General features: G+C 48.0%; 1 protein-coding gene across 2 annotated transcripts in view; it reads right to left on the bottom strand.

The window, feature by feature from the left end:
• TP73 (tumor protein p73) overlaps positions 1-24,764 on the bottom strand; it is a 527,553-nt gene that overhangs the window by 154,415 nt on the left and 348,374 nt on the right. Inside the window, exon 4 of one of the 2 annotated variants that reach the window (XM_085608848.1) lies at positions 7,079-7,327. The exons of the other annotated variant lie outside the window; for it this stretch is intronic. Within the exon in view, the coding sequence (XP_085464974.1) occupies positions 7,079-7,327 (249 nt within the window). The remainder of the gene's footprint in view (positions 1-7,078; positions 7,328-24,764) is intronic. 2 annotated transcript variants of the gene reach the window in all.

The following is a 24,764-nucleotide window of genomic DNA, read 5'->3' as shown; positions in this document are numbered from 1 at the left end:
AAACCAATGATGGACGTTATACAGATATGTGTGGGGTATATAGGAACATGACATACACACAGGTCAATACAGGAAAGATACACAGACAGATGGGGAGGTATACAGACCAATATTGGAGAGACACAAAGGAGCCCATAGATGTAAACCAGGATAAAGAGCTATGTAGATCAGTGATGGAGGGATACAATGAGACAGTTGAGAAATACAAATCAAGAAAAGAGGGGCATATAAAAAGATGGAGATAATTTACTGTGTGATATATAGGTCAGTGAGGCAGAGATATGCAACACTATGAGGTTCTGTAAATAGGAGAGATGGAGGCTGGAGCGATATACAGAGAGATGAGAACTTATGCAGATTGGTGACCAAGAGACAAACCGAGAGATAGGGAAATACACATATCAGTGACAGAGAAATAAACTCACAGATAAGCTGATATACTGATGAATGAGGGCAACATACGGAGAGCCAGGGAGATGAGAAAATCAATTATTGTCAGAGAAGTAAGAATTTATAGATACATGACATAGAGCTCTACCGAGAAATGGAGAAATTTACACAGAGAGAAAAGACATAAAGAGAGATAAATGTTTGTGCAGATCATGAGATACACAGATAGATATAGAGATGTGCAGATCGTCGATGAAGAAATATACATTGGAATAAAGCCATGTAGAGAAAGCAAGAGATATACAGACATCCAAGGGGTTATATATAGAGATTGGAAGATATTCCAAACACGCTGCACAGATCTAGCAAAATGTGGACAACTATAGGGTGAGGTGGACTGATATACACTTCACTAAGTAATATAGGGATCAGTGATGGAGAGATAAGCAGTGGTATGGTGAAAAAACAGGAGCTGGAGAGACACAGACAAATAAGAATTGGAGTGATATATACACACCACTCATGATAGGTATTGCAACAACGCAGTGAAGTACAGTGATTGGTGGGTAGCCATACAGAAAGCTGGGCAGCTGTACAGTTATTGATGAGGTGATGTAGACAGATCGATGTAAAGATAGACCCATAATGGAGATACAGATAGATGGTGTGATATACAGCGCAGCGATGTGGAAGATCTACATAGCAGTTATGAGGATTTATGCAAAGACATACACAGACACGTGGAGAGTTATGCAGACAGTATTGCAGAGGTATGCATATCATTGATGGAAATATATATATATAGAGAGAGAGAATTGGGTCAATAAGTAGAATGATGTGTGGACACAGAGATCAGTGCTGGAGTGACATGCATAGTAATAGAAAAACAGAGAGATTATGAGCCACACATAGCAATGCATAATGAAGTGGCATGCAGAGAGACAGGAAGATGAAAGAGATATTGTGGCATGTACAAAGAAATATAAGGTGATAGAAAAATACACAGATCATGACAGAGAGATAAAAAGAGATATGAGGATGGGGTATGTCAAACCCCTTTGGGTATCCAACGCTTCCCTGCCATTGTGTTACTGATCACTAAAAGACAAATTTCACTGCACTAGGGAGCTTCGGTTTCCCCCTCAAAGTCGGCATGGCTAAAAGACCTGTCCTACTGCAACACCACTTCTGAGATATATGCCTCTCTGCAACCTATCACTTCTCAACCCAAGGATATTTCACAGTCACTCAGGAACAATTTGCTGTCTATTGCGGAGGACTCTGATGTAGAATGAGCAAGTTGCATTTGCCTGCTTTTCGCTTAGATGCTCCCATTTATGTGCGACACTGCTAACATGCATCCCCCTGAATGTTACTGTGGTATTGCATGCTTGTATTGCGATTCCTTAGTATAGTGAGTTTGAAAAAAAAAAGGAATACAAATAGCTGGAATATGACATTCCCTGGCAGCTGAGGTGAGTAAAAAAACTATGCTTTTAAATCCATGTATGCTGTGATATTGCTAGCAGTGTTGAGTGTGTTTATGTAAGAGAGAATATGTATATGTGTGAATGTGTGGGTATGTGTTGGCAGGGTGTGTGTGTATGTGTGAGTGTGTGTGTATGACTGAATGTGTGTTTATGTGTAAGCATGTGTATCTGTGAGTGAAAGGGAGGGTTAAGAGGCATGTGAATACACTTCCCCTATCCTTGGCATTTTGGCGAAATGACATCCATGTCCCCCACTCCCATTTGTCTACTCACTATTACGTACCCTCTCCTCTCATTTGTTGTTTCAGCCACTATATACATGTCTCGCTACTAGACCAGTGACTTGATTTTATTTGGGTCAACTTCTAGTAGACTTTCTGCTGCATCTAGGGGTCATTGCGTAGTGTACTAAGAACGCAAGCCCTGTAAATAGTTCAGTGGGTTAATGTGAATGCCGCAGAAATCAGTGGGTAAAGGAAAGTCTGCATGCTATAAAGCAGGTGAGACCAAGTCAAAATTTAAGGTCAATATAACGGGTGTCAGTGAATTGGGGAATATTAAGACCTCTTATTTACAGCATCACAAAGCCTCATGCCTTTGGAAGCAAGCACTGAATGGAAAACAAAAAAATACTACTCGTCTGCTTGAGCTTTCATCTACATGCTCATCCCACACGTTTCTCCCTTTATTTCCTTCCTGTATGTTCCTCATGCCCAATTGCTTAATCGTCACTCACACCAATATATAGTTGTTAATATCACCTTGTTTGTCAACAAGTCTTAACCGTGATCCAACCTTCAGGACTCATGAGTCAAACGTGTTTTTGCCCATGGGCTGAGAGCAAATCCAGTCCACAGACGCTTCCACCTGGCACCTGGGAAGAACTAGGTAAACAAGTAGGGGCATGCATAGATACCTAGTTTTTTCATTGTGAAGTACGGATAATTCTCATGAGAACTACCGGTATTACAAATATTAAGTGAAAATAGGCTTAACATGATAAAATCAGGACTTTCACAATGCTTTTTATTTAAGATTCCTTATTCACTCTCCGTATAAGCCCTAAGCAAGGAGTTCAAGAGCATATGATACAACCATTCATTTTTGTGGTTCACCTAGAACCTGATTATTGGGCTACCCTTAGTTTATCTGCTTTCTTTTTTTTTCCTTAAGGGGTGCAGCTTTCGTTGATGCAGAAGGTGCAGTGGCACTGGGGGCCCGAGGCCTGAGGGGCCCACTGATCCTTGATTATTGATGTATTTTATCATTCAAACATCATTCAGAGGGTCCATTTCCATTCTTACACTAGGACCCATGACACACTGTCTATGCTACTGTTTTTCTTTTCCTTACTCACTTAGGGACCCGCTAATTACCAAGGAAACTGACCAATGTAAAGCTCAAATGTTTAAACTTTGAAGGAAAAAATAAGAAAGTAATCTAAAATGCACTGAATCAGAAGAAACATTAACATACTGAACAACCTATCTACATACCTACCTATCCATTTCTCGTCTGAGCAACGTCTTATTTCCTATTTTCTATCTCGCATATTTTCTATCTTGCAGCTTCTGTCTCTCGATGCCCAGACATCCATCTTCAGCCAGCACCTCTCCCTCCCTCTCTGGCCATTTCCATATCTAACCTTCTACCAGCCCATCTTGTTATGTTTATAACAAGCCTACATCCACTTCCTTATGTGACAATCCAGGCTCGCTCTACAACCACATCAGAACATCTTTATATCCAATCATGATCTAAATCTCTGTTTAACCAATTATCCATCCAGCCTGACTTTACTATACCATCCTAGTCATCCGTCATCATATCCTGCCTCCATCAAAAACCCTGCCTGGCACCTTCATAGCCAATCCCTCTTCATCTCCCGATGTGGCTATATTTATACCCAGCCTCCGTGTGCCCCTCTGCCTGGCCAGCTTTCCATCCAATCCTCCTTCATTTCCATGGCTCACCATCTTTTTACGCAACCTTCCCTGACCGTGCATTGCTATGATGCCATGAACGCTTTGGATTAAGGCAAGAGTTTTATTTGGAACTGAGTACAGAGGTGAGCAAAGAATATTAGCATATTATCAGTTGTAAACACAGTCTTTGTAAAATTATTCAGAAATGTTATTTGCATCTAGGATCAACTAACCAACGAATTTCCAAGGATAATCAGACCTTGGTAACACAGATTTCCTGTACAATAATAGCACCCACCTAGATAGCTTACCCTTGCAGCCGAGAACTACAGAAATGTACTTTTCAGGGGAACATAACTTACCACCAATGTCCTTCTATTCTGCCCCTTGCTCTGACTTCTCTAAAATACATGTTCACAACTATGCAAAGAGCCATCCTTACCCTGCCAATCCAGCCATCTTTACAGAGACCTTCAGTCTAGCCCCTTTCCTCACCAGGGCTCTGTTTATCCACCTATTACTGTTTGTATCTAGCTTTCTAGGTACATCCTTATCTAGCCATCTGTAAATCAAGTTGTGTACTTTCTGACCACCTTGTCTATCCAGCTTTACATCCAGGCACCCATCTTTTTGCCCAAGTATCTAAACTCCATGTTTCTACTTGTCCATTATTTCTCAGATTTACCTTTCTGTGTACATACCTCTCTATTTAAATCAGCATCCATTTTCCTACCTGCAAAACGTACACTTCAATATGTAGCCTTCCATCCACCAACCCTCTGATCGAGCACTGTTAATACCTACATCTCTGTTCATATTTATGTCCAGAATCTTCTTAACCTGGATAGGCATCGACCAAAGTTACTTCTAAACTCTTATCTAGCTATCCACCGAGTTAGCTCTCTGTGTAACTACTTTTTGCCCAAATATATATCTAGCACTAGTGTATTCTGCCTCCAGAACTAGCCATCTTCGTACCCGAGCCTCCACCAAGAGACCCACCTTTTTAGCCATATTTAAATTCATGCTCCAGCCAGTGCTTAATTTGCAAATGAAATAGTGCTGGTACTCAAAGCTCTGCTCTGAAATGTGGCTGCTGCAATTAAGTGTACGCGCACGGGATTCCAAGGCTGTGTATTCCTAAATCCACTTGCTTCATCTTTAATTTGCCAACCATCACCCCATTCACCTTTATCTCACTTCTGCATGTCCCTGCTTTCTCACTTTGTTACTGTGTCTCTCTTCCTTCATCTTTCCGGTTTTTTAATTTTTTCTCTCTTGCTCTCGGTAAATGTTTAGTGAAGATAAATAAGTGCCGGTGCTCCCCACCGGAAACCACCAACCCAAACTAACCACTGGCTCCAGCCAGCTACCCACCTCCATACTCATCACTGTTTGAAGCATTAGTACACTTTCTTACAGTGCCTTGTTTTCCGTTAGCGCTTCTTCTCTCTATCCATGCTCATACACCACACTTCTCCTACACTTACAACTAACCAACTTCTTTATATTTGACTTTTTATTTGTGCATCAAGTTAGTTATTTTTCTGTCTAGACATTCAAGTATCTATCTCTCAAGCCATCTTCATGCACAGCTTCCCATTGTTCACTCTTCTATCGATCCATCTCCCTTCATCGATCACTCCACTTTCTGAGCCATCTTCGCATTTTGTTCCAGCAAGCTGCATGTCTCCACCTGTGTGCTTCCACCTGTGTACCTGTTAATAAAGATTCATATGTTCCCATACATTCACCCCCTATCTTTTTACCTGCCCTGTTTAGCCCTTCATCCATATACTATACATTTTATCCATCAGTGCATCTTGCCTCCACTTCTGAGCCACCTGTGTATCCATTAGTACAGGCAGTTCTCTATCTATGTACATGTGCAGTTTTTTACCACCCTTCGAACTACTGACCAGCCTTTTGACCAATCGTTGCATCTTGACACATTTCCCGCCTCAATTATTCATTAGCAAATCTAGATCAATAGAAATATTCCTGTAAAGCCATCATCGTTAATTTTATGTGAAACATTTAACATAGCTAAGACATAATTATTCCAGACAGCTTTTATCTGGCCCTCCCTTTGTGCACTCATCTAAGCAGACATATTCATAACAAGTCATGGGTTTATTTTCCAACCTATTTACCGCAAACTGCTTACTCCCTGATCAAGCCACTGATATTCATGGCCATTTAACTCTCTGGCTGGTCCACTCCAGGCCTAGCTAGCCATATTTGTGTGTCACCTTTTCTTAATCAATCTATTCTCGTGTTGGCCTCCATGCCAAGCCCTCAAGCAATCTACCTTATCCAGGAATATGCGTCCTAAACCACCAACCTGATTGAACAAAGAAGCATGCATGCATGAATGAATGAAGGGGTTAACTTACATGGCACCCTTGACGTTTGTATCTCTAGGTGCTGTCCAGGTGCTGTCTAATGTGTCTGTCTACTTAGCTATCCGTAATCCTTCTATTAACCATTGGAAGCTCCTTTATATAAAAACCTATACATTTACATTTTTACATTTACTTCATCCTCCAACTAGATACTTACATTATCCAACTTTGCATCTGCCTGTCTCTGCGCAGCATAGCGTAAGTCAATGTGGTGTGTGTATCAACGTATTTGCAAAAAACTTCCCCTGCATTGATCTTCCTGAAGTCATGTACACAGAGCTCCAATCCTACTTGTCCCCATCGAGCGGTATATTTAAACCACCTTTGGAGAGCTTATTCAAGGAGCCAAGCTGGCCAGCACATAGAAAAGTACAAAGCGCTACATAATTTGCAGTGCTGGCGGACACCCCTTCTCCAAGGCTTCCCAAAGTTAGTAGGTGAGCATCTGAAGTCTAAGATGATGAGCACAATCTTGGTCTAGCGGAGAAGCCTGGGTTTGAAGTTAAGTCTTGTAATAAGATAGTCAGCAAGCTAAATCCCTGCGGACATCTCTGTGCACGCGGCATGTTACAGATTCAGGATGCCCCAACCTAACCTGACAGCACATGACTTGAGAGACCATCACATAGCAAAACATGACATAGCATACTTTAAAATAACACAAGAGCATAACGCACCATAGCATAATATAACCAAAACAACTGCAAAACATTGTACAACACCATAGCATAACATGTAATAACATAGCATTGCCTAGCACGGCCCATTGTAGAACAGACCACGTGGCTATTGGCTAAGGTCGACCACGAGAAACATACCCATCCAAAACTTCCGCTGCGCGCGTGAGCGGTCACGTGCGCGCACTCACCGTCCATGTCGCGGATTTGGCGGTGCTGGACTGCTGAAAGGTGACCTCGAAGTGGTGCGAGCCCGGGTAGTCGGTGTTGGACGGGATGACGGGCGCCGGCGACATGGCGTCGAAGGTGGAGCTGGGCTGCGAGTAGGGCGAGTGCGTCGGCACATTCGAGGTGTGGTCGGAGCCGTAGGGGCTCGTGGAGGCTGCTCGGCTGCCGATGCCTCCCTGATCCATAGTGCTGCTGAGCAGATTGAACTGGGACTGCAGGTGAGGGAGAGACAAAGGGGAGGAGGGAAGAGAAAAGGCTCAGGTGAGAGGATGGCGGCACCATAAACTCCACACACACACTGCGCGGTGTCCTGTTACAGGCTTTTAAGGGGATGGCTTGGCTAAGACTCATTCTGAATAGTTCACGTTTTTTCCTCTCTTTCGTTACAGGTCACCACTTGCGAAAAGATGAAGTGAAGGAGTCGGAGCATCTCGGCGCTAAGCCCCCTCCATTAGAGAGTTACCCCACTAATGGGGGCGGCGCGCGCGGTGCACCTGAGAGCAGGAATGCCGGGCCTTGCCATCGCATTGGGTGCCGGGTCACTTCCCTGGGAGTCGCTTTATCAAGCCGTCAATGGGCCGCGTCTCGAATTCTCCTGGAACGGGCCCATCCAATGGACATTCACCCCAGTGACATTTAGAAGGTCAAACACTCTAAAAATGTGGACAGAAACAAAACCAAAACATCAACACCATAGAGGTGGGGCTGACTGAGCCCTCGGGGCAAAGTAAAAAGCTGTTTGGAATTTCTAGAAAGCATGGTGTAATGGGGGGGGGGGCGATTATAGGGGAGGGGTTTGGAGAAGATGGGTCTACATCCCTGAACAAGACCCTCCTAAAGGATTTAGAATGCCCCTGCCCCGGGCACATCAGGGGTGCAGTCATCAATGGTGCAGCAGGTGCAGTGGTACTAGGGCCCAGAGACCTGAAAGCCACACCTAAACCAAATTATTACAGTATTATACAGATGAACTGTAGTGTGGGTGCCACCATTGTCCTTGCTTTAGAGCCCATGTACCTTTGCTGCGCCTCTAGGGATTATGTTATAGAGGTCAAATTATATGCAGGTAATGTTATTGCATCCACCCTGACACAGGCAGCTATGCTGGCGAGAGTCAGACAGCCAGTCAGGTCATACTGTAGCCACCTTGTGTACGTTTGGGGAAAGGATTCTAAGATCTCTACTTGATAACTGGAAAGAATAGCCTGGGCATTATCCACCAGTGAGGATCATGCCATTAGTTTTGAATCCACAGGCCTTAAAGGCAGGCATTAACCTGTTATTTATACATCACCTTTGGCAAACCTGTTTTAGATAGAACATTTTTATATACAATTGTCATTTCTGAATCATTTTCGGTACTCAGTTTATTGACCATGGAAGGATGAAATGCGAAGTCGACATTGAAAGTGTTACAACCTACAACCTTCAAGTGGCACAGAGATCTTAACAGTGAGCTCAAAATGCTGAGCTATCTTGCAAGAAATTGCAGAGATACCTCTAAAGACCTCTGACCACCGCAGTGGGGTGTTTAAGCCGTGTGGCGACCCTTTGCAACACGTACACCCACGCACCAAATGATGTTGTAAACTCCAAACACCGAGGGGGTAATGCCGGGGTTTTGGGCTGCACACAGAGCAGAGAAGCAAAATAGAGGAGGCCTGATTCACACAGCTGTTTGGAAATCTTGGAGTAAGCTGGGAGTAAAACACACATGTATACATAAATAGATTTGTGAATTAAATGCATAGGAGAGAGAGGATAGTGTAAGAAGTAGGCAGAAAAGGTCAGAAGGGGTATTCTGGAGTAAAGGGAACTGAGAAAGCTTGAGAAAGGGATGGATGAATCGAAGGGGCCGGAGTCAATGTTAAACTGGAGTGGCTAAAGAAATATCAGTTCTTTGAACACAATCACTTGGTCCCCAGTAGCTCCTCATATGCCATTCTGGAGCTCAGGGGAGCATAAGGAAGTTCTTCCTCCTTCATAGAAAGGAAGTTGTTCTTCATTGAATTGTCTTTTGGCAGGAGTGGCAGTGGTCAAATAAATTGGGTGGTCCCAATAAAAAAGATTTCTATATGCCCCGAGTTAGTGAGAATTGTAGTGTGAAACCAAAGACAGAGCTGAAGGCTAAGGCTGAATGAGTCCTGTGGGTCCACGCAGGGCTGTTCTACGTGGACCAGACTCCAGGCAACAGTCACAGGATAGACGTGGTTTTCACCACAAATGGGTGGATGCTTTGTTTGTGAAAAGAATAAGAGTCTTAAAGAGCCTGGTCTTTAAGCTCAGTCTGAAACATCCCGAAAATGTGCCCTTTCTTCTCACTAGAACCCACATAATGTCCTCCAGCGATTGCTTAGAGGTGATTCGGTTTGCATTCTAGCTCCATCTACCAAGTGTAATGTTTCCTACATTACAACTACAGCTACAGGCTGAAACACGTTTCTCAGAGTAGTCTCCATGTGCACTAGTATGTCTGTTCTCACGAGGCACGTTGCAGATACAGTAAATCATCCATCAAACCATCACTCCACCGTATCCCCCGAGCTGGCAGCAAACAACAAGTTTAAAGTGCTACGAGGAGGCACTTTAGGGTCTAAGCAAGTGCCCAGAAGCAGCAATGGAGCATGCTGTAACGCTCAAAGGAAACCTGCAGCACAAAAATGTGCGATTTTTTAGGTGAGGAACCCTCGTGGATTTTAAATTCACAGTGTAAGTGTGGAGGGGGAAGGCTCACGGGTGACAGTAGAAGGCTTAGGTTGAAATACAGATCGTGAGAGATCTGTGTGTCGAGGGGAGGATGCAATATGGCAGACTGGGCCGGACAGGCATTGTCTACCACCATCGACGGTATCTGTGCATTATTTACTAAAATGTTTGTATTGTCTTTCATTCATTCATACACCTTTATTTTTTCATTCATTTTTTCTTCCATTTATGCCAATTGTTTTTTCTTTTGTCATTTCCTCTTTATTTTCAAATTATTTCTTTTCTTGTTTTTTTATTTTTATTATTTGTTTAATTTTCTCTAATTTGCTCTTTCTTTTTCCTTTAGTCTTTTCTTTATCATATTTTGCCTCCTCCCTTTAACACCTCTGTTCTCTGTTTCCCTTATCTGTTTTTGTTCTATGTGTATATATAGTCTGCTACCTACACTTAATTTTTTAGCACTGGCGCTTGAATTTCTTTTCTTTATTTACCCTTCTTCAGTTTTCCATTTGTTATGTCTTTTCGTTTATGGCTTCCTTCACTTTTCATTTACGTTGTTCTTTAGGTTCTTGCCTGCAGACAGCAGTCTATTTGCGAAACCGCATGTACACCTACCAAAAACCTGCAGTGGACTTTGATGCCAGTTCCTTGCCTGCCATTGGTTGGCTTTCTTGGTAGTCTCTTTCACTTGCTTCTTTTTCGATTGGTTTCCTTCCCCTTCTTCCGTTTGTCCTTCCCTTGGAGCAAAACATCTTCACCATCTTTTTTGTTGGATGCCTGCATCTTTCCACGGCTCACATTCAGGGAACCAAGTTTAGGTCTTGTGACAGCAAATACCTTTTGATTTGTGTTAGACGGCGACCTCAGAGGAGCCCGGAAAGGGGTCCTGACTTCCCTGAGTCCCCACCCGTGTAGTATTGTAGCCGGGCACTGGCGGGAGATTCCCCAGGGGGAGGAATCTCGCAACTAGGATCGTACTTCTGGCACCACACGACACAGAGAGACCACACTGGGTATTCTCAGAACAAGCTTTATCAAATAGGTATCACTGCAAATATGTACAAGGTGAGCACGGGCTCAAGAGTCTCGGAAAGGTAGGGGGTAGCGGGACTGTCTCTGGTAACGGTTCAAAGCAGGGACGTATCCGGCGCACAGCTCACAATCCTCGAGCTGGGGGATACGTTGTCGTAGTCGGGGCCCGGCGGGACCGTGAGAGTCTGTCGGAGCCGCGAGTCACTCAGCGGGCTCAGGTACAAGTTCGGAGGTCTTACGATCTTCAGGGAGCCGCGAGTCACTCAGCAGGGCTCAGGTACAAGTTCGGAGGTCTTACGATCTTCAGGGAGCCGCGAGTCACTCAGCAGGGCTCAGGTACAAGTTCGGAGGTCTTACGATCTTCAGGGAGCCGCGAGTCACTCAGCAGGGCTCAGGTACAAGTTCGGAGGTCTTACGATCTTCAGGGAGCCGCGAGTCACTCAGCAGGGCTCAGGTGAGTTTCAGTTCCAGGAGCCGTGACCACGTCAGCAGGCTCTCGTTGTTCCAGCGTCGAATCTGCCGGACAGTCTCAGAGCACCCCTTGTTATAGGTCGACCCTGCTTTGATGTCCGGAGTCTGCGCAGGCAGGGGTCTTGTCACCTGGGGGCCGCTTGTCGGGGTTTCCTGCTATTGTCTTTTGATCCTTTCAGGGCCGGGTCGGGAGGAGTCCCAGACACCCAGCAGGCATGGAGCCAGCCCGCAGGGAGGCCGGAGGGCCGATCGAAACCCATCGTCCCAGGGGAGTTCAGAGGTGCGATAGAAACTGCTCCTCCCTCTCTCATCCCCTGGAAGCGTGATGTCCTCCAGCCGGAGTGGCGCCTCTAGGCCCGGGTCGCGCTGGGGCCGGGCGGCCATCTTGTTGCAGGGAGTGGGCACGCGGGCCCGGGGTGGCCGAAAGGAGAGAGGCCATGGACGGGGATGTCCGGAGTTGGCGCAGGTGTCCTGGTGGGAAAGGTCGGCTGGGCCGCGTGCTAGGGCTGCAGGCACCAGGTTTCGGTGGTGCGGGGGCACGGAGGGCCATCCTACGAGGCCGGGTCCAACACGCGTCCCCCCCAGCTGAAAGCCGGAGAGAACTGCCCATCACCTTGGGGGGTTCTCTTCGCTGAGGCGGAAGAACCGGGAGAGGCCGTCCGCGTTGGCGTGGTCCGTACCAGGGCGGTGTTCTACGGTGAAGTCCATTCCCTGGAGGGAGATTGACCACCGCAGTAGCTTGGGGTTTTCTCCTCGCATCTGCATGAGCCATCGCAAGGGCCGATGGTCAGTTTGGACCCTGAAATGAGTGCCGAACAGGTAGGGTCGTAGTTTTTTGAGTGCCCAGACCACGGCAAAGGCTTCGCGCTCTATGGTGCTCCATTTCTGTTCTCGGGGTAGCAGCCGCCGACTGAGGAAGGCGACGGGCTGGTCTAGGCCTTGATCATTCACTTGGGACAGGACGGCCCCAATGCCATGCTCGGAGGCATCGGTCTGGACTACGAACTCCTTGGTGTAGTCGGGAGCCTGGAGGACGGGGGCCGTGCACATGGCCTTTTTTAGAGCATCGAAAGCTTCCTGGCAGGCAGCTGTCCATTGCACCTTCTTTGGCTGTTTTTTAGACGTGAGTTCAGTGAGAGGGCCGACCAGGCTGCCATATCCCCGTATGAATCGGCGGTAGTAGCCCGTGAGTCCCAGAAAGGCCCGGACTTCTGTTTGGGTGATGGGTGGGTCCCAGGCCAGGATGGCGTCGATCTTTGGCTGTAGAGGCGCGACCTGGCCACTTCCGACTTGGTGCCCCAGGTAGACTACGGATCCTTGCCCGATCTGGCACTTGCTGGCTTTTACGGTGAGGCCTGCCTGGCGCAGGGCGGTTAGCACTCTCCGGAGGTGTTGGAGGTGCTCACTCCACTCTGAACTGAAGACAGCGATGTCGTCCAGGTAGGCCGCGCTGAACTGTTCTAGTCCGGCCAGGACCCTATTTACCAGTCTCTGGAAAGTGGCCGGGGCATTTTTCATCCCGAAGGGCATCACGCGGAAGCGGTAGTGCCCATCGGGGGTGGAGAAAGCAGACCTCTCCTTGGCCCCTTCGGTGAGCGCAATCTGCCAGTAGCCGCAGGTGAGGTCGAAAGTGCTGAGGAACTTGGCGGCCCCTAGTCGGTCAATGAGCTCGTCGGCTCGTGGAATGGGGTGGGCATCGGCTCGGGTAACGTCATTGAGCCCCCGGTAATCCACGCAGAACCGGAGCTCGGGGGCGACACCGGGGGCCGCTGCCTTCGGAACCAGGACCACGGGGCTGGCCCAGGGACTGTCAGAGGGCTCGATCACCCCCAGGGTCAACATCTTCGAGACTTCGGCTTGAATACAGGACCGGACCCGGTCAGGAACCCGGTAGGCTCGGTGTCTCACCGGCGGGCTGTCCCCGGTGTCCACATCGTGAACACACCAGTTGGTGACCCGGGGGGTCAGGGAGAAGAGGTCAGAAAATTGTCTGAGGAGCTGGCGGCAGTCCGCTTGTTGCTGGGCAGTGAGGGCTGGGGAGAGGTTCACCCCCTCCACGGAGCCATCCTGCTCCTTGACACACAGGAGGTCCGGGAGGGGATCCGACTCATCTTCGGCCCCGTCATCGGTGGCCAGCAGGAGGCTCAGTTCTGTCCGCACGAAGTGAGGCTTGAGGCGGTTCACGTGCAGGACCCGGAGGGGATCCCGAGGCGACTGGACGTCCACCAAGTAGGTGACTTGGCTCTTCCTCTCGACCACTTTGTAGGGCCCAGTCCATCGGTCCTGGAGAGCGCCAGGCTTCACGGGGGCCATGACCCACACCTGCTGGCCCGGCTGGAACTCGACCAGAGTAGCATTCTGGTCGTACCAGCGCTTCATTTCTTCTTGACTCGCCTCCAGGTTGGCCTCGGCCAGTTCTCGGAACCTCCTGGTCTGGTTCCGGAGGGCCAGGACATATTGGAACACATCTCGGGGGGTGGTCTGGGGTGCTGCCTCCCACCCTTCCTTAACCAAACTGAGGGGACCTCGGACGGGGTGCCCATAGAGTAATTCAAACGGGCTGAACCCTAAGGACTTCTGGGGGACCTCCCGGTAAGCGAACAAGAGGCAGGGGAGCAGGACGTCCCACTTACGCCGGAGGGGCTCTTCTAGGCCAGCGATCATCCCTTTCAAAGTCCTATTAAACCTCTCTACTAGGCCGTTCCCTTGGGGATGGTACGGGGTGGTGAACTTATAGGACACCCCACATTGTTGCCACAGGGACGTCATATACCTGGATATAAAATTAGTGCCGCGATCGCTCACGACCTCGCGGGGGAAACCCACCCTGGAGAAGATCCCCATCAGGGCCCGGCCCACCACGGGGGCCGTAAGTGCGCAGGGGAATAGCCTCTGGGTAGCGGGTGGCGTGGTCCACTAGGACCAAGATGAAACGGTGACCTTGGGAGGTGGGGGGGTCCAGTGGCCCCACGATGTCGATCCCGACTCGTTCGAAGGGGGTACTGACGACCGGGAACGGTTGGAGGGGAGCCTTGCGCTTCCCCCCACTCTTCCCACTGGCTTGGCACGTGGGGCAGGACTTGCAGTGTGCTTCTACCGCTGCTTTCATCTTAGGCCAATAAAAATGGGTCACGAGACGGCTGTAGGTCTTGTCCTGACCCAGGTGACCGGCGAGGGGGACATCGTGGGCTAAGCCCAGGAGGAAATCCCGGAAGCGGAGGGGTACCACCAGTACCCGTCCGGATCCCAGCTCCACTGATTTCTGCTCACTATACAGGACGTTATTCTCCCAATAGATTCGGTGCGTTCCGGTCTGGTCACCTGCGGCTTGGCCCTCGGCCTGGCGCCGCAGCCCGACCAGGGAAGGACAGGTGGTTTGCTCCCGGCAAAACTCTTCTCGGGTGGGCCCGCCCTCGTGGCGCCAATGGGCCAACTCGGGTAGATCCCCCAACTCGGGGACCGGGGCGGGGTCGAATGGTGCGGGTTCGTCGCTGGCGACGGACCCTTCCGATGGGGGAACGGGAGGACCCTCGGCGGGGACGGTGCTGGCTACTTCGACCGGGGTGCTCTCGACTTCTCTCCGGGGAGCGAGTCGGGCTGTCATAGATCGGGTGGTGGCACACACCCACTCGGGGAGTCCCATCATTCCTAGGTGGGCCTTGCGCTCTACGTGCTTCCAGGGAGAACTCTCCAGGTCGTTCCCTAAGAGGCAGTCGACCGGCTGGGAGGTTCTTACGGCCACCCTGAGTTTACCTATCACCCCTCCCCACTCAAATGGCACCAGGGCTACCTGACACATACTTTCCCTATTGTCTGCAGATATTACGGGGCAAAAGACATTGGGGAGGATCTGCTCCTCGGGAACTAGGTGCCTGAGGACACCGGTGATACTGGCCCCGGTGTCCCGCAGGGCCTCTACCTGGTGGCCATTGATCTTGACGAGCTGCCCATATTTCTGTGTGTTGGACGGTAGGAGGCTACCAGGGATCATTTCCCTATCTCCCAGGGATACTAGGGCCATAGCGGCGGGTTCCCACTCCTCGGCTTCCTCAACCTCCTCCCCCAGGGCTACGTTGGCTATCTGTCTCGCAGGGGTGACTTGGGTGGCCATGGGGCACTCTGGGTCATTGGCGTAGTGCCCGGGTTTCTGGCAACGAAAACATGTGACGGTCACCCGGTGTCCTCGTCTCCCAGGGGGCCCTGTTACTGGTGGGGGGGGCGCCGGGAAAGGTGGAGGTGGTGTCTTCGGGGGGCTAGGCTGGGACTCTCTTGGCCCTCCCTGGTTCCCTCCCCCTCTCTGGCGGGGTGGTCCCTGACTGGTTCGGGGGTACTCTCCTACCATGCCCCGGGAGACCCGGGTGTTGGTCCAGCGGTCGGCCTCCACGGCCAGCTTCCGGGGATCTGTGAGCTTGCTATCCAGCAGATGTTGACGTAGCTCTACGAAGCAGTTCGCAGCCAGATGTTCCCATAACATGAGGTCAGTGAGTTCGGCAAGGGTGGTGACCTTGCTGCCCTTGACCCACCCATCGAAGGCCCGACTAAAAAAGTTTACATACTCCACCCAGGTGGTGCCCGGGATCTTCCTGCAGTCCCGGAACCGTTAGCGGTACATTTCTGGGGTGAGGCCGTATCTTGTGAGGAGAGCCTCTTTCATGTGGCTGTAGGAGGTCTGCAGGGAGAGGGGTAGGTCGAGCAGGGTGTCCCTCCCTTCGCTCAGAAACCGTCCCCACAACCCCGCCCCCCAGTCCTTCTGTGGAATCCGATGGGAGGTCATGGCGACATCGTAGGCCCGAAACCATTGCTGAATGTCATCGTTTTTATAATATTCTTTGACCACATCCTTGGGGATGTGGACCTTCTGTTCCGCTGGGGGGGCCGTCTCTCGGTTCCCCGGGGGCCTCCCGTCCTCATTTCGGGCCTTGAGCTCGAGTTCCTTTAAGCTCCGTTCGTGCTCCAGTTGGAGCTTTCTTCCTTCGTGCTCCCGTTGGAGCTTCTTTTCTTCCAGTTCGCCTTGTACGCGCATTTGCTCTACCACTAGCTTTTTCTCCGCTAACTTCAATTCGCCCTCGATTTTGAGTTTGGCTAACTCGAGTTCATGACTGCGGCTTCTCTCTCTGTCCGCGAGCTCTTCCGGGGATAGGCCCCCGTCTGGTACAATGCCTCGCACCTGATTGCTACTGCTTTCACTTTGGGGGGGTTCGGCTTCGTCGGGGCGCTCCCCCGTGCCTTCCGGGCGGGAGGCCCCGGTCTCCACCCAAGTTTTCAGTGCTTTCTGCAAGTCTTCCTTAGTGTTGAGGCCAGTGGTAGCGATTTTAAGTTCTTTGCAAAATTGTTTTAGCTCTTTGTGTGTGTATTCTTCCAGATGCTCCACCTGGAACACTCTGTTGGCGTTGGTTTCTGCGGAGCTCGTGGCGCTTCCTTCTGCCATCTTTGTTGGTCGTGCGTCCGTTGTTCACTGTACGATCTCTAGGTGATGGGCCCGAATCCCACCGCTGCCACCAATGTTAGACGGCGACCTCAGAGGAGCCCGGAAAGGGGTCCTGACTTCCCTGAGTCCCCACCCGTGTAGTATTGTAGCCGGGCACTGGCGGGAGATTCCCCAGGGGGAGGAATCTCGCAACTAGGATCGTACTTCTGGCACCACACGACACAGAGAGACCACACTGGGTATTCTCAGAACAAGCTTTATCAAATAGGTATCACTGCAAATATGTACAAGGTGAGCACGGGCTCAAGAGTCTCGGAAAGGTAGGGGGTAGCGGGACTGTCTCTGGTAACGGTTCAAAGCAGGGACGTATCCGGCGCACAGCTCACAATCCTCGAGCTGGGGGATACGTTGTCGTAGTCGGGGCCCGGCGGGACCGTGAGAGTCTGTCGGAGCCGCGAGTCACTCAGCGGGCTCAGGTACAAGTTCGGAGGTCTTACGATCTTCAGGGAGCCGCGAGTCACTCAGCAGGGCTCAGGTACAAGTTCGGAGGTCTTACGATCTTCAGGGAGCCGCGAGTCACTCAGCAGGGCTCAGGTACAAGTTCGGAGGTCTTACGATCTTCAGGGAGCCGCGAGTCACTCAGCAGGGCTCAGGTACAAGTTCGGAGGTCTTACGATCTTCAGGGAGCCGCGAGTCACTCAGCAGGGCTCAGGTGAGTTTCAGTTCCAGGAGCCGTGACCACGTCAGCAGGCTCTCGTTGTTCCAGCGTCGAATCTGCCGGACAGTCTCAGAGCACCCCTTGTTATAGGTCGACCCTGCTTTGATGTCCGGAGTCTGCGCAGGCAGGGGTCTTGTCACCTGGGGGCCGCTTGTCGGGGTTTCCTGCTATTGTCTTTTGATCCTTTCAGGGCCGGGTCGGGAGGAGTCCCAGACACCCAGCAGGCACGGAGCCAGCCCGCAGGGAGGCCGGAGGGCCGATCGAAACCCATCGTCCCAGGGGAGTTCAGAGGTGCGATAGAAACTGCTCCTCCCTCTCTCATCCCCTGGAAGCGTGATGTCCTCCAGCCGGAGTGGCGCCTCTAGGCCCGGGTCGCGCTGGGGCCGGGCGGCCATCTTGTTGCAGGGAGTGGGCACGCGGGCCCGGGGTGGCCGAAAGGAGAGAGGCCATGGACGGGGATGTCCGGAGTTGGCGCAGGTGTCCTGGTGGGAAAGGTCGGCTGGGCCGCGTGCTAGGGCTGCAGGCACCAGGTTTCGGTGGTGCGGGGGCACGGAGGGCCATCCTACGAGGCCGGGTCCAACAATTTGACTGAAGGTATATGTTTAATTTACTTATTGGGGCTTTCAGCAAGCCCTTTTGATCAATTGGGGTGTTGTTCTGTCACTTACAATTTCTACCGCCAACTACAGCACACACAACCTGGGGTAGTGCTTCAACCCACATCAGATCAGCCATTGGCTAAATTCATTATGAATGACTGCATTCTGCCCTTTCACAGGGAGTACATCCACACACTCTCTCACACACACACAGTGGTTCCCCTTAGTGCTAGGGACGACTATGAGTGCTTTTTAGGACAAAAAACCTTTTTTCTTTTAGTCAATGTTTTTTCTGGTTGATGAGGGTCCAGCTGCTTACCCAAAAATACAGTTTTGCAAAACTATAGCACAACAAAACAAGCATTGACAATACAAAAAGACAGACGGGCAACACCAGATCTATTGTCCTTGCCATTGCTTGTTTCATTTGCTATTAGCATGTCATTTGACGTGAGTGCATTTGTTTTGTTCCTCTCTGCGCCATGTATTTTATTTTTGTATTGTATGGCCTCACTCACATACACACTATCAACACCCACCTTCAGCACCCTGCACTCTGTGTTGCTCTCACCTCCCTACGCCCCTCCTTTGCTTCCCCAATCGCTTTTTTTTAAAATGTAATCATTACCCCGTTTGACCTCAAACGTGTCTGTTGTCCCCTCACCCACTCCCCGTTGCTCCACCCAACCACTCCACCCATCAAATCCTCCATTGCTCCACCAACTCTCGTGGTACTTAAAATATGTATATATTATTTTCATTTTTAAGGGACCAGAAGCCGACAGGTCACTCAATTTTTTAAAAAGCACTTCAGCGCAATAATTTGTTTTTTTATTTACTGCTTCAAATGATATCCACCGTGTTGGAATGGTAAATAAAAAATGTATTAAATGGCGCCTGCACCAGTCTGTGGGACAGCATGTGTGGCCAAGCATGCACATCCATACAGAATGATGCAGCCACAAAAATCGTTGTGACATATGCAGGCTTACATTTGATTTTGCCGATGTTACAGAGCATAACAAAAGCACATTTTATTCCAGATGCTGAACAGCATCACCAAAAAGCATTGGCAAAAAAGGTAAAAAGGTGAGACCTTTTGGATTTGCCAATGTTTGTTTCTTTTTCCTTCTCATATTTTTTTATTTTCTCCCTCGCACTATGTTTCTACCCTCTATCTCTCTTTTCTGTCTTTTCCTCCATCTCTTTATTCTATATTTACTTTTTTCAATCATTCGCAAAGTTTCACCCCACCACACACACACCCCTTAGCGCCGTTCGAATCATCCTTGGTTTCTTTTAATTCCACCATAATCTACCCACCACAGAGATTTCCTTTGTTCATTCCTTGTTACATACCTCTTATGTAGTCAGTGCACTGTCCAGACTTGTTGCAATTTTTTAACTGTTCATCTTATAGCAGAGATATAATTTGATTTAGAAAAACTATACACATAATTTAGACAGAGGCTGCTGATGGAGAACAGATTCTGCGACTAGAAGCAAAAGTCGCAACACAACGCTTTTCGGTGCTTTTAAGAATAAAAGGGTTCTTCCCTGTTGCCGCCCTACAAAAAGTGTCACTACTTTGTCTACTAACAACAATGAACCCTCCAGGTGGGGAAAAAACTGCTAATTGTGGCATGCCGTAAAGCAGGCAATGACACATGCACAGGTCCAAGCATGCAGACAACTCTTCAACTAAACAGTATGTAAATAGTTTCAGCCTGTCCCATGGGGAGGGAGGTGGGCAGAATCAGAGAACAGCCTTGGCCCAGGGTCAGCGCTCTAAAGGTATACACAATCCCTCCGCCTTGATTGAGTGTGTGTGTGCAGGGGGGTTAGGCGGATTGGAGGGCTGCTGTAAATTTACACATTGTAAAATCCAGTTCAGTTTATCACTTTAGTACTAGCAACAACAACACTATAACTAGAGCCGTACTGATGATGATGATGAGAACACAACAAAAATATGGATTTGAAAATAATATTTTGTTTTGTGTATTGTATTTTTATCAAATGTGCTGATAGAGCATTCATTTTGAAATATTTTTATTAGCATCATCATGAATATTAAATAAAACCCCATGGAAAATGGCACAAACAGAGAAGAAGATTACTCTGTGCCAAAAATATTCTGTGCCGTATCAACTCAACAGGTAGAGGAGGCCAACAGCGCTAAAACAACCCATTGAGGGGGACTGTGTGCGAAGCACACTTACCCCCCTGTGGGAGTAACAGTACAGCATGTTTGGTGGCGGTAGCTTTTGGGGGGCTAAGCTGGAAGCGTGCAATCCTTAAATGTACTCCCAGTCTTTCATCATTCGCCCAGGTCCTGCCCAACAAGCCCCTACCCAAGTCTTGAGTCACTATACAGATTATGCGACCACCTCAAGATTCCACTAGTTTCTGCAGGCTGTCGATGGTTACTTGTGTACATACCGTGCCCATGCTTCCATACTTGTCGCAAGAGCAGAGCATCGTTCTAGGGTGAAAAGGTTAAGCTGTTGGCAAAAAAGGCACTAAAATGATCTGAGTAGATCTTGTAGACATTCCTGGTCAGCATGTGGATCTGGTCACATTTTGTACTGGCAAACAAAGACTTATAGAAAGTGGGACCAGAGAGACTACAGGACTGGGGAAGCAGTGGAGCCACAAAGACACCAGGATGAGGGAGACACGTTGGCTCTGTTGACTCTCAGGTAGGGGAGATACTTGGGCTGGGGAGAAACCTAGGAGGGGGAGATACAATGGCGCAGGAGGGCTGAGGCTGAGGGATGGGCAGAGCGGCTAGAAAGGCTCAGGACCATGGGATCGATCAGATGTGAGTTAGGGGAAACACTGGATCCCACAGATGTAGGGCCAAGACAAGAGGCATGAAAAAAGAATTTGCGAACCGTGTGAATGGGAACGCACCAAGATGACACAGACAAAGGAGATGGGCAACAGGAAAGTGGAGTTAGTGCACTGCAAATGTGGGACATGCGTGCGACAGAAGAGAGACAAGTGTTGACGATCTGTCTGATTAGCTGTATCCAGTACTGCAGTCCCATGCCCATGTGCTGTCTGATGTATGAGATATTCCTCTTACAGGGACAGGGTTCTCCAACAAATGAAACATCAGACATAAGGACATTAGGACAAGGAATTTGAGAATAATAGAGTAGAAGAAAGATAGTGCAAGGAAAAGAAGCATTGTAAAGTTAATAGGTTTGGTATTGGTTGCCACCCATTTGGTTTTTCAATGATTGTTTTGTTTTGTAATAATAATAAAAAAACATTTACTTGTTCCTTAGTAATTATTGTATTATTTTTTATTTGAGTTTATGGTTTTGTGGTCAGTGATGGGGGATGTGTGTTATGGCTCAAACTGTCTGTCCTCTTTGATTTGTCAGTGTTCCATGTTCTCAGGTAGAATGTGAAACCACTTTATTATGTGCATTCGGTCAGGGAGAGAGGGAGCGTGCCAACGTTAGGGCAGTCTCTCGTTCCACTGCGACAGCTGCCTTTTTATGTGGTGAACTTCTGAATAATTTATCACCGCCAGTATATCACACGTACGATCTTCTTTTCAACAGGGATCTACCGGATCCTTGATTTAAAAAAAAGCAAAGAGCAGAAATAATGTAGGGTCTCAAAAAGCACACACTGCCACAGTAGTCCCTAGCAATGGAGGGGACTACTTTGTGTCAGGATGTTCTCCTTGTGAAAGAGGAGAATGATATCACTCACACTATAGTTAACTAGAGGCTAAAAATGTGCTGACTCATTGCCCCATGATGTGTGTTGTAGAGGTCGGAAGAAAACGCGAATGAAACAAAAACAGGCCAATAGATGAAGAGGGCTGATTGAAAGCCCCTATAAGTATATTATCCATATCATTTTAGTAAAATAAAAAGGTCTTGGCTATCGCCTGACCTAAAGAAACAGAAAGACTAGTCAACTTGATCACCAATATGATGTAGGCCAAGAATCTAATACATTTTTAGACAAGAAATTGACGAGTCACAAACACTATAGTGTGAAGACCTAAAAAGACAGGTAGGCAAGTCAACTTGATCACCAGTATAAGATGGGCCAGGAATCTAATACACTCGTAGATGAGAAACCGATGAGTCACAAACACTGAACTGTGAAGACTGAAGTCTGTATCCTGCAGGTTGTAGGGTGGGGGGGCTTTAGCACCGAGGAGTTGAAACAGGCTCATTACTAAATGCCCTGGAAGGAGCTTTCCTTGCCTCTACTGGAGTGGCCTGGAAGGAAAGAGAGGTTGGTTTATATGAGGGGAAGGGTATTATACAGGGGCTGCAGATGGGCTCATAAGCCTTGGTGTCTCTTATGTGTGTATTGCCTTGCTAGGCTGATACCCATTGCACATACAGACGCTTGCTCAGATAAAACTGCTCTTGCTGATGAATTTGGTGAAGGGGCATGGCATAGTTTGCACTCACACTGGTTAGATGGAAGGTCACCAGATCTACTCACTCCACCCTACCTACCCAACCAGCACCACTACTGGAAAAAACATCGCTTTACATACCATTTCAACCACACTAACACGTAAAAGAGGGCCGTCAAAGAATTAACCTAACCTCCTCCCTATTCTTTTGAGACACCCCAACAGAGGCCAATTTGAACTACAGACATGCAGAGCTACGCTACACAGCAACCTCGGCCTGCAAGTACATGGGTGATAAGGAAGGTATAATGAATGCCCTTCACGGTGTTCTGCGGAAATCAACAGCAATTGAGCTGGTGAACCTCTTACACAGGTAATGTCAGATACTGAAATGAGGGCTTACCCCATTACCTATTTGCTTAAAGCTAGCCACAGAGGAGGCTCCATCGCTTAGTGCTTTTTGTTGACATCTTTGGTGATTTGAAGGTCAACAATTTGAATCCTGGCAGGGCCAACTCAAAATGTGTCTGAGGGTGATAAACGAAGTGCCATTACTGAGGGTAATATAGTGTTTAATTTGGTCCGATAGCGGCCATCAGCCTTTATTTCTGGGGACCAGCACTTATTTGACTGCATCAGATTTTTACTGCATGCAAGAGAGGAAAAAACACACACATCGGAAAGACAGAGGAAGAGAAAGAGAAAGACGGCAAAACTGCCACAGAGGGAGAAAGCAGGAACCTGCAAGATAAAGAAGCAGGCAGTGTCTGGTAGCGGTTTAAATATTATCAGCCCTGGTATTCGGCGCGCTGAGGTTTAATCGCAGGACCGCAGGCTTCTAAGCAGAGCTTCGGGTGCCAGCACGCTTTCTTTCACTGGTGAAGCACTGCTGACTCCTGTTGTTTACAGGATTTAGAAGTAGAGGCGTGTGGTATGAAACACTTTATCAACACCAAGCTATTTTCACATGCTTTACTCACGTCAACTCACAAAGTAAGATTTTAAAATATTCACAATCTCAAGGAAAAATCTGAATTAGTCTAGTGTCTTCATTAGTTTATTACCATTTGAAACTGTTTAACAACGACAGAATATGGTATGCAACCACTAGTGTTCTTCAAAGGCTGAATCAATGTGGAAGGGCTTGTGTGATGTTTTTATGGTGATTCTTGCAAGGCCAAGACCCTGGTGGCGTGTGTAGTATGGTAACATGCTTCCTACACAGGAACACTTTGTTTTGCCGCCTTATTTAAGGATCTAAACAGTTCAAGAACTTCATTAATAAATGCATAATAATCACTAAATGTAATCTGGTTCTTTTGTTAAGATCTAAATATTTTGACTCATAGAATACATTTACCTAAGTAATAAAAATGGTAACAGTGTGTACTACAAATGGTGGTAATAGAGTATGACATAACATAATGAGGTTTTAAAATGCATATTTTTACACTTATGTGGGTGTTATGGACAGTTGAAAGATCAGACACTGCATTGTGGTGTTGTGTTGAAAGAAATACTGCAACCATGACCCACCGAACACAAAAGTATGTGTTCCCACTGAGGTATTCTACAGAATATTGACTCCTAAATATTTTGCTACAAACATATTGTTACCAAAATATCAACTACAAAAATAATAAGGTAAGCATGCATAGGTCAATACAGGGTCACTATTCTTAACTCCACATATATGTACCTTTACAATATATTTACATTCAAAGTACACATCTATGCTTACCTATATAAACTTACCTTGCCTGTATTTTGGTACTTCAGTATTCTGGCTATGGTATTTTTGTAGTCCCTATTCTGGCTTACAACTCGCAATGTGGGTGCGATCAAAGGGACATCAACCTAGAATGATCATAAGACCCCATAACTAACCTATAAAGATGTTGAGGAAGGTCACATGGGCAGACACAATTATGTAGCTTTGCTGTAGGGAAAACCACAATGATTGAGCTCTCAATTCTTCGAATGAAGGGAAAACTTGATGAAACTTGATGAAAGGAAAACTGTACTGAAACCTACACGCTGTGGATAACAATCCGCATTCCAAGGCACTCGTCAGTGCCTAGGGGTCATCAGAATGGCACTGGTGTGCTATACAAAAACTGCAAAACAACATAATCCATTGTATTTTTAGTCTTCCGCACCTCCAATTTACAGCGCCTTCTGGTCATTGAGTTCATTGTATTCATGGTAACAATTCATTTGGTGTCTAGGGGTAAAATGCCAACTTGGGTGAAGCTTATTTTGAATGATGCCAAGGAACAGAGTTTCAAGCTGACAA

Source organism: Triturus cristatus, chromosome 1_2 (genome assembly GCF_964204655.1).
Source record: "Triturus cristatus chromosome 1_2, aTriCri1.1, whole genome shotgun sequence".
Classification (NCBI taxonomy): Eukaryota; Metazoa; Chordata; class Amphibia; order Caudata; family Salamandridae; genus Triturus; species Triturus cristatus.
The sequence above is the reverse complement of the archived record's forward strand: the minus strand, read 5'-3'. Positions and strand labels throughout refer to the sequence as shown.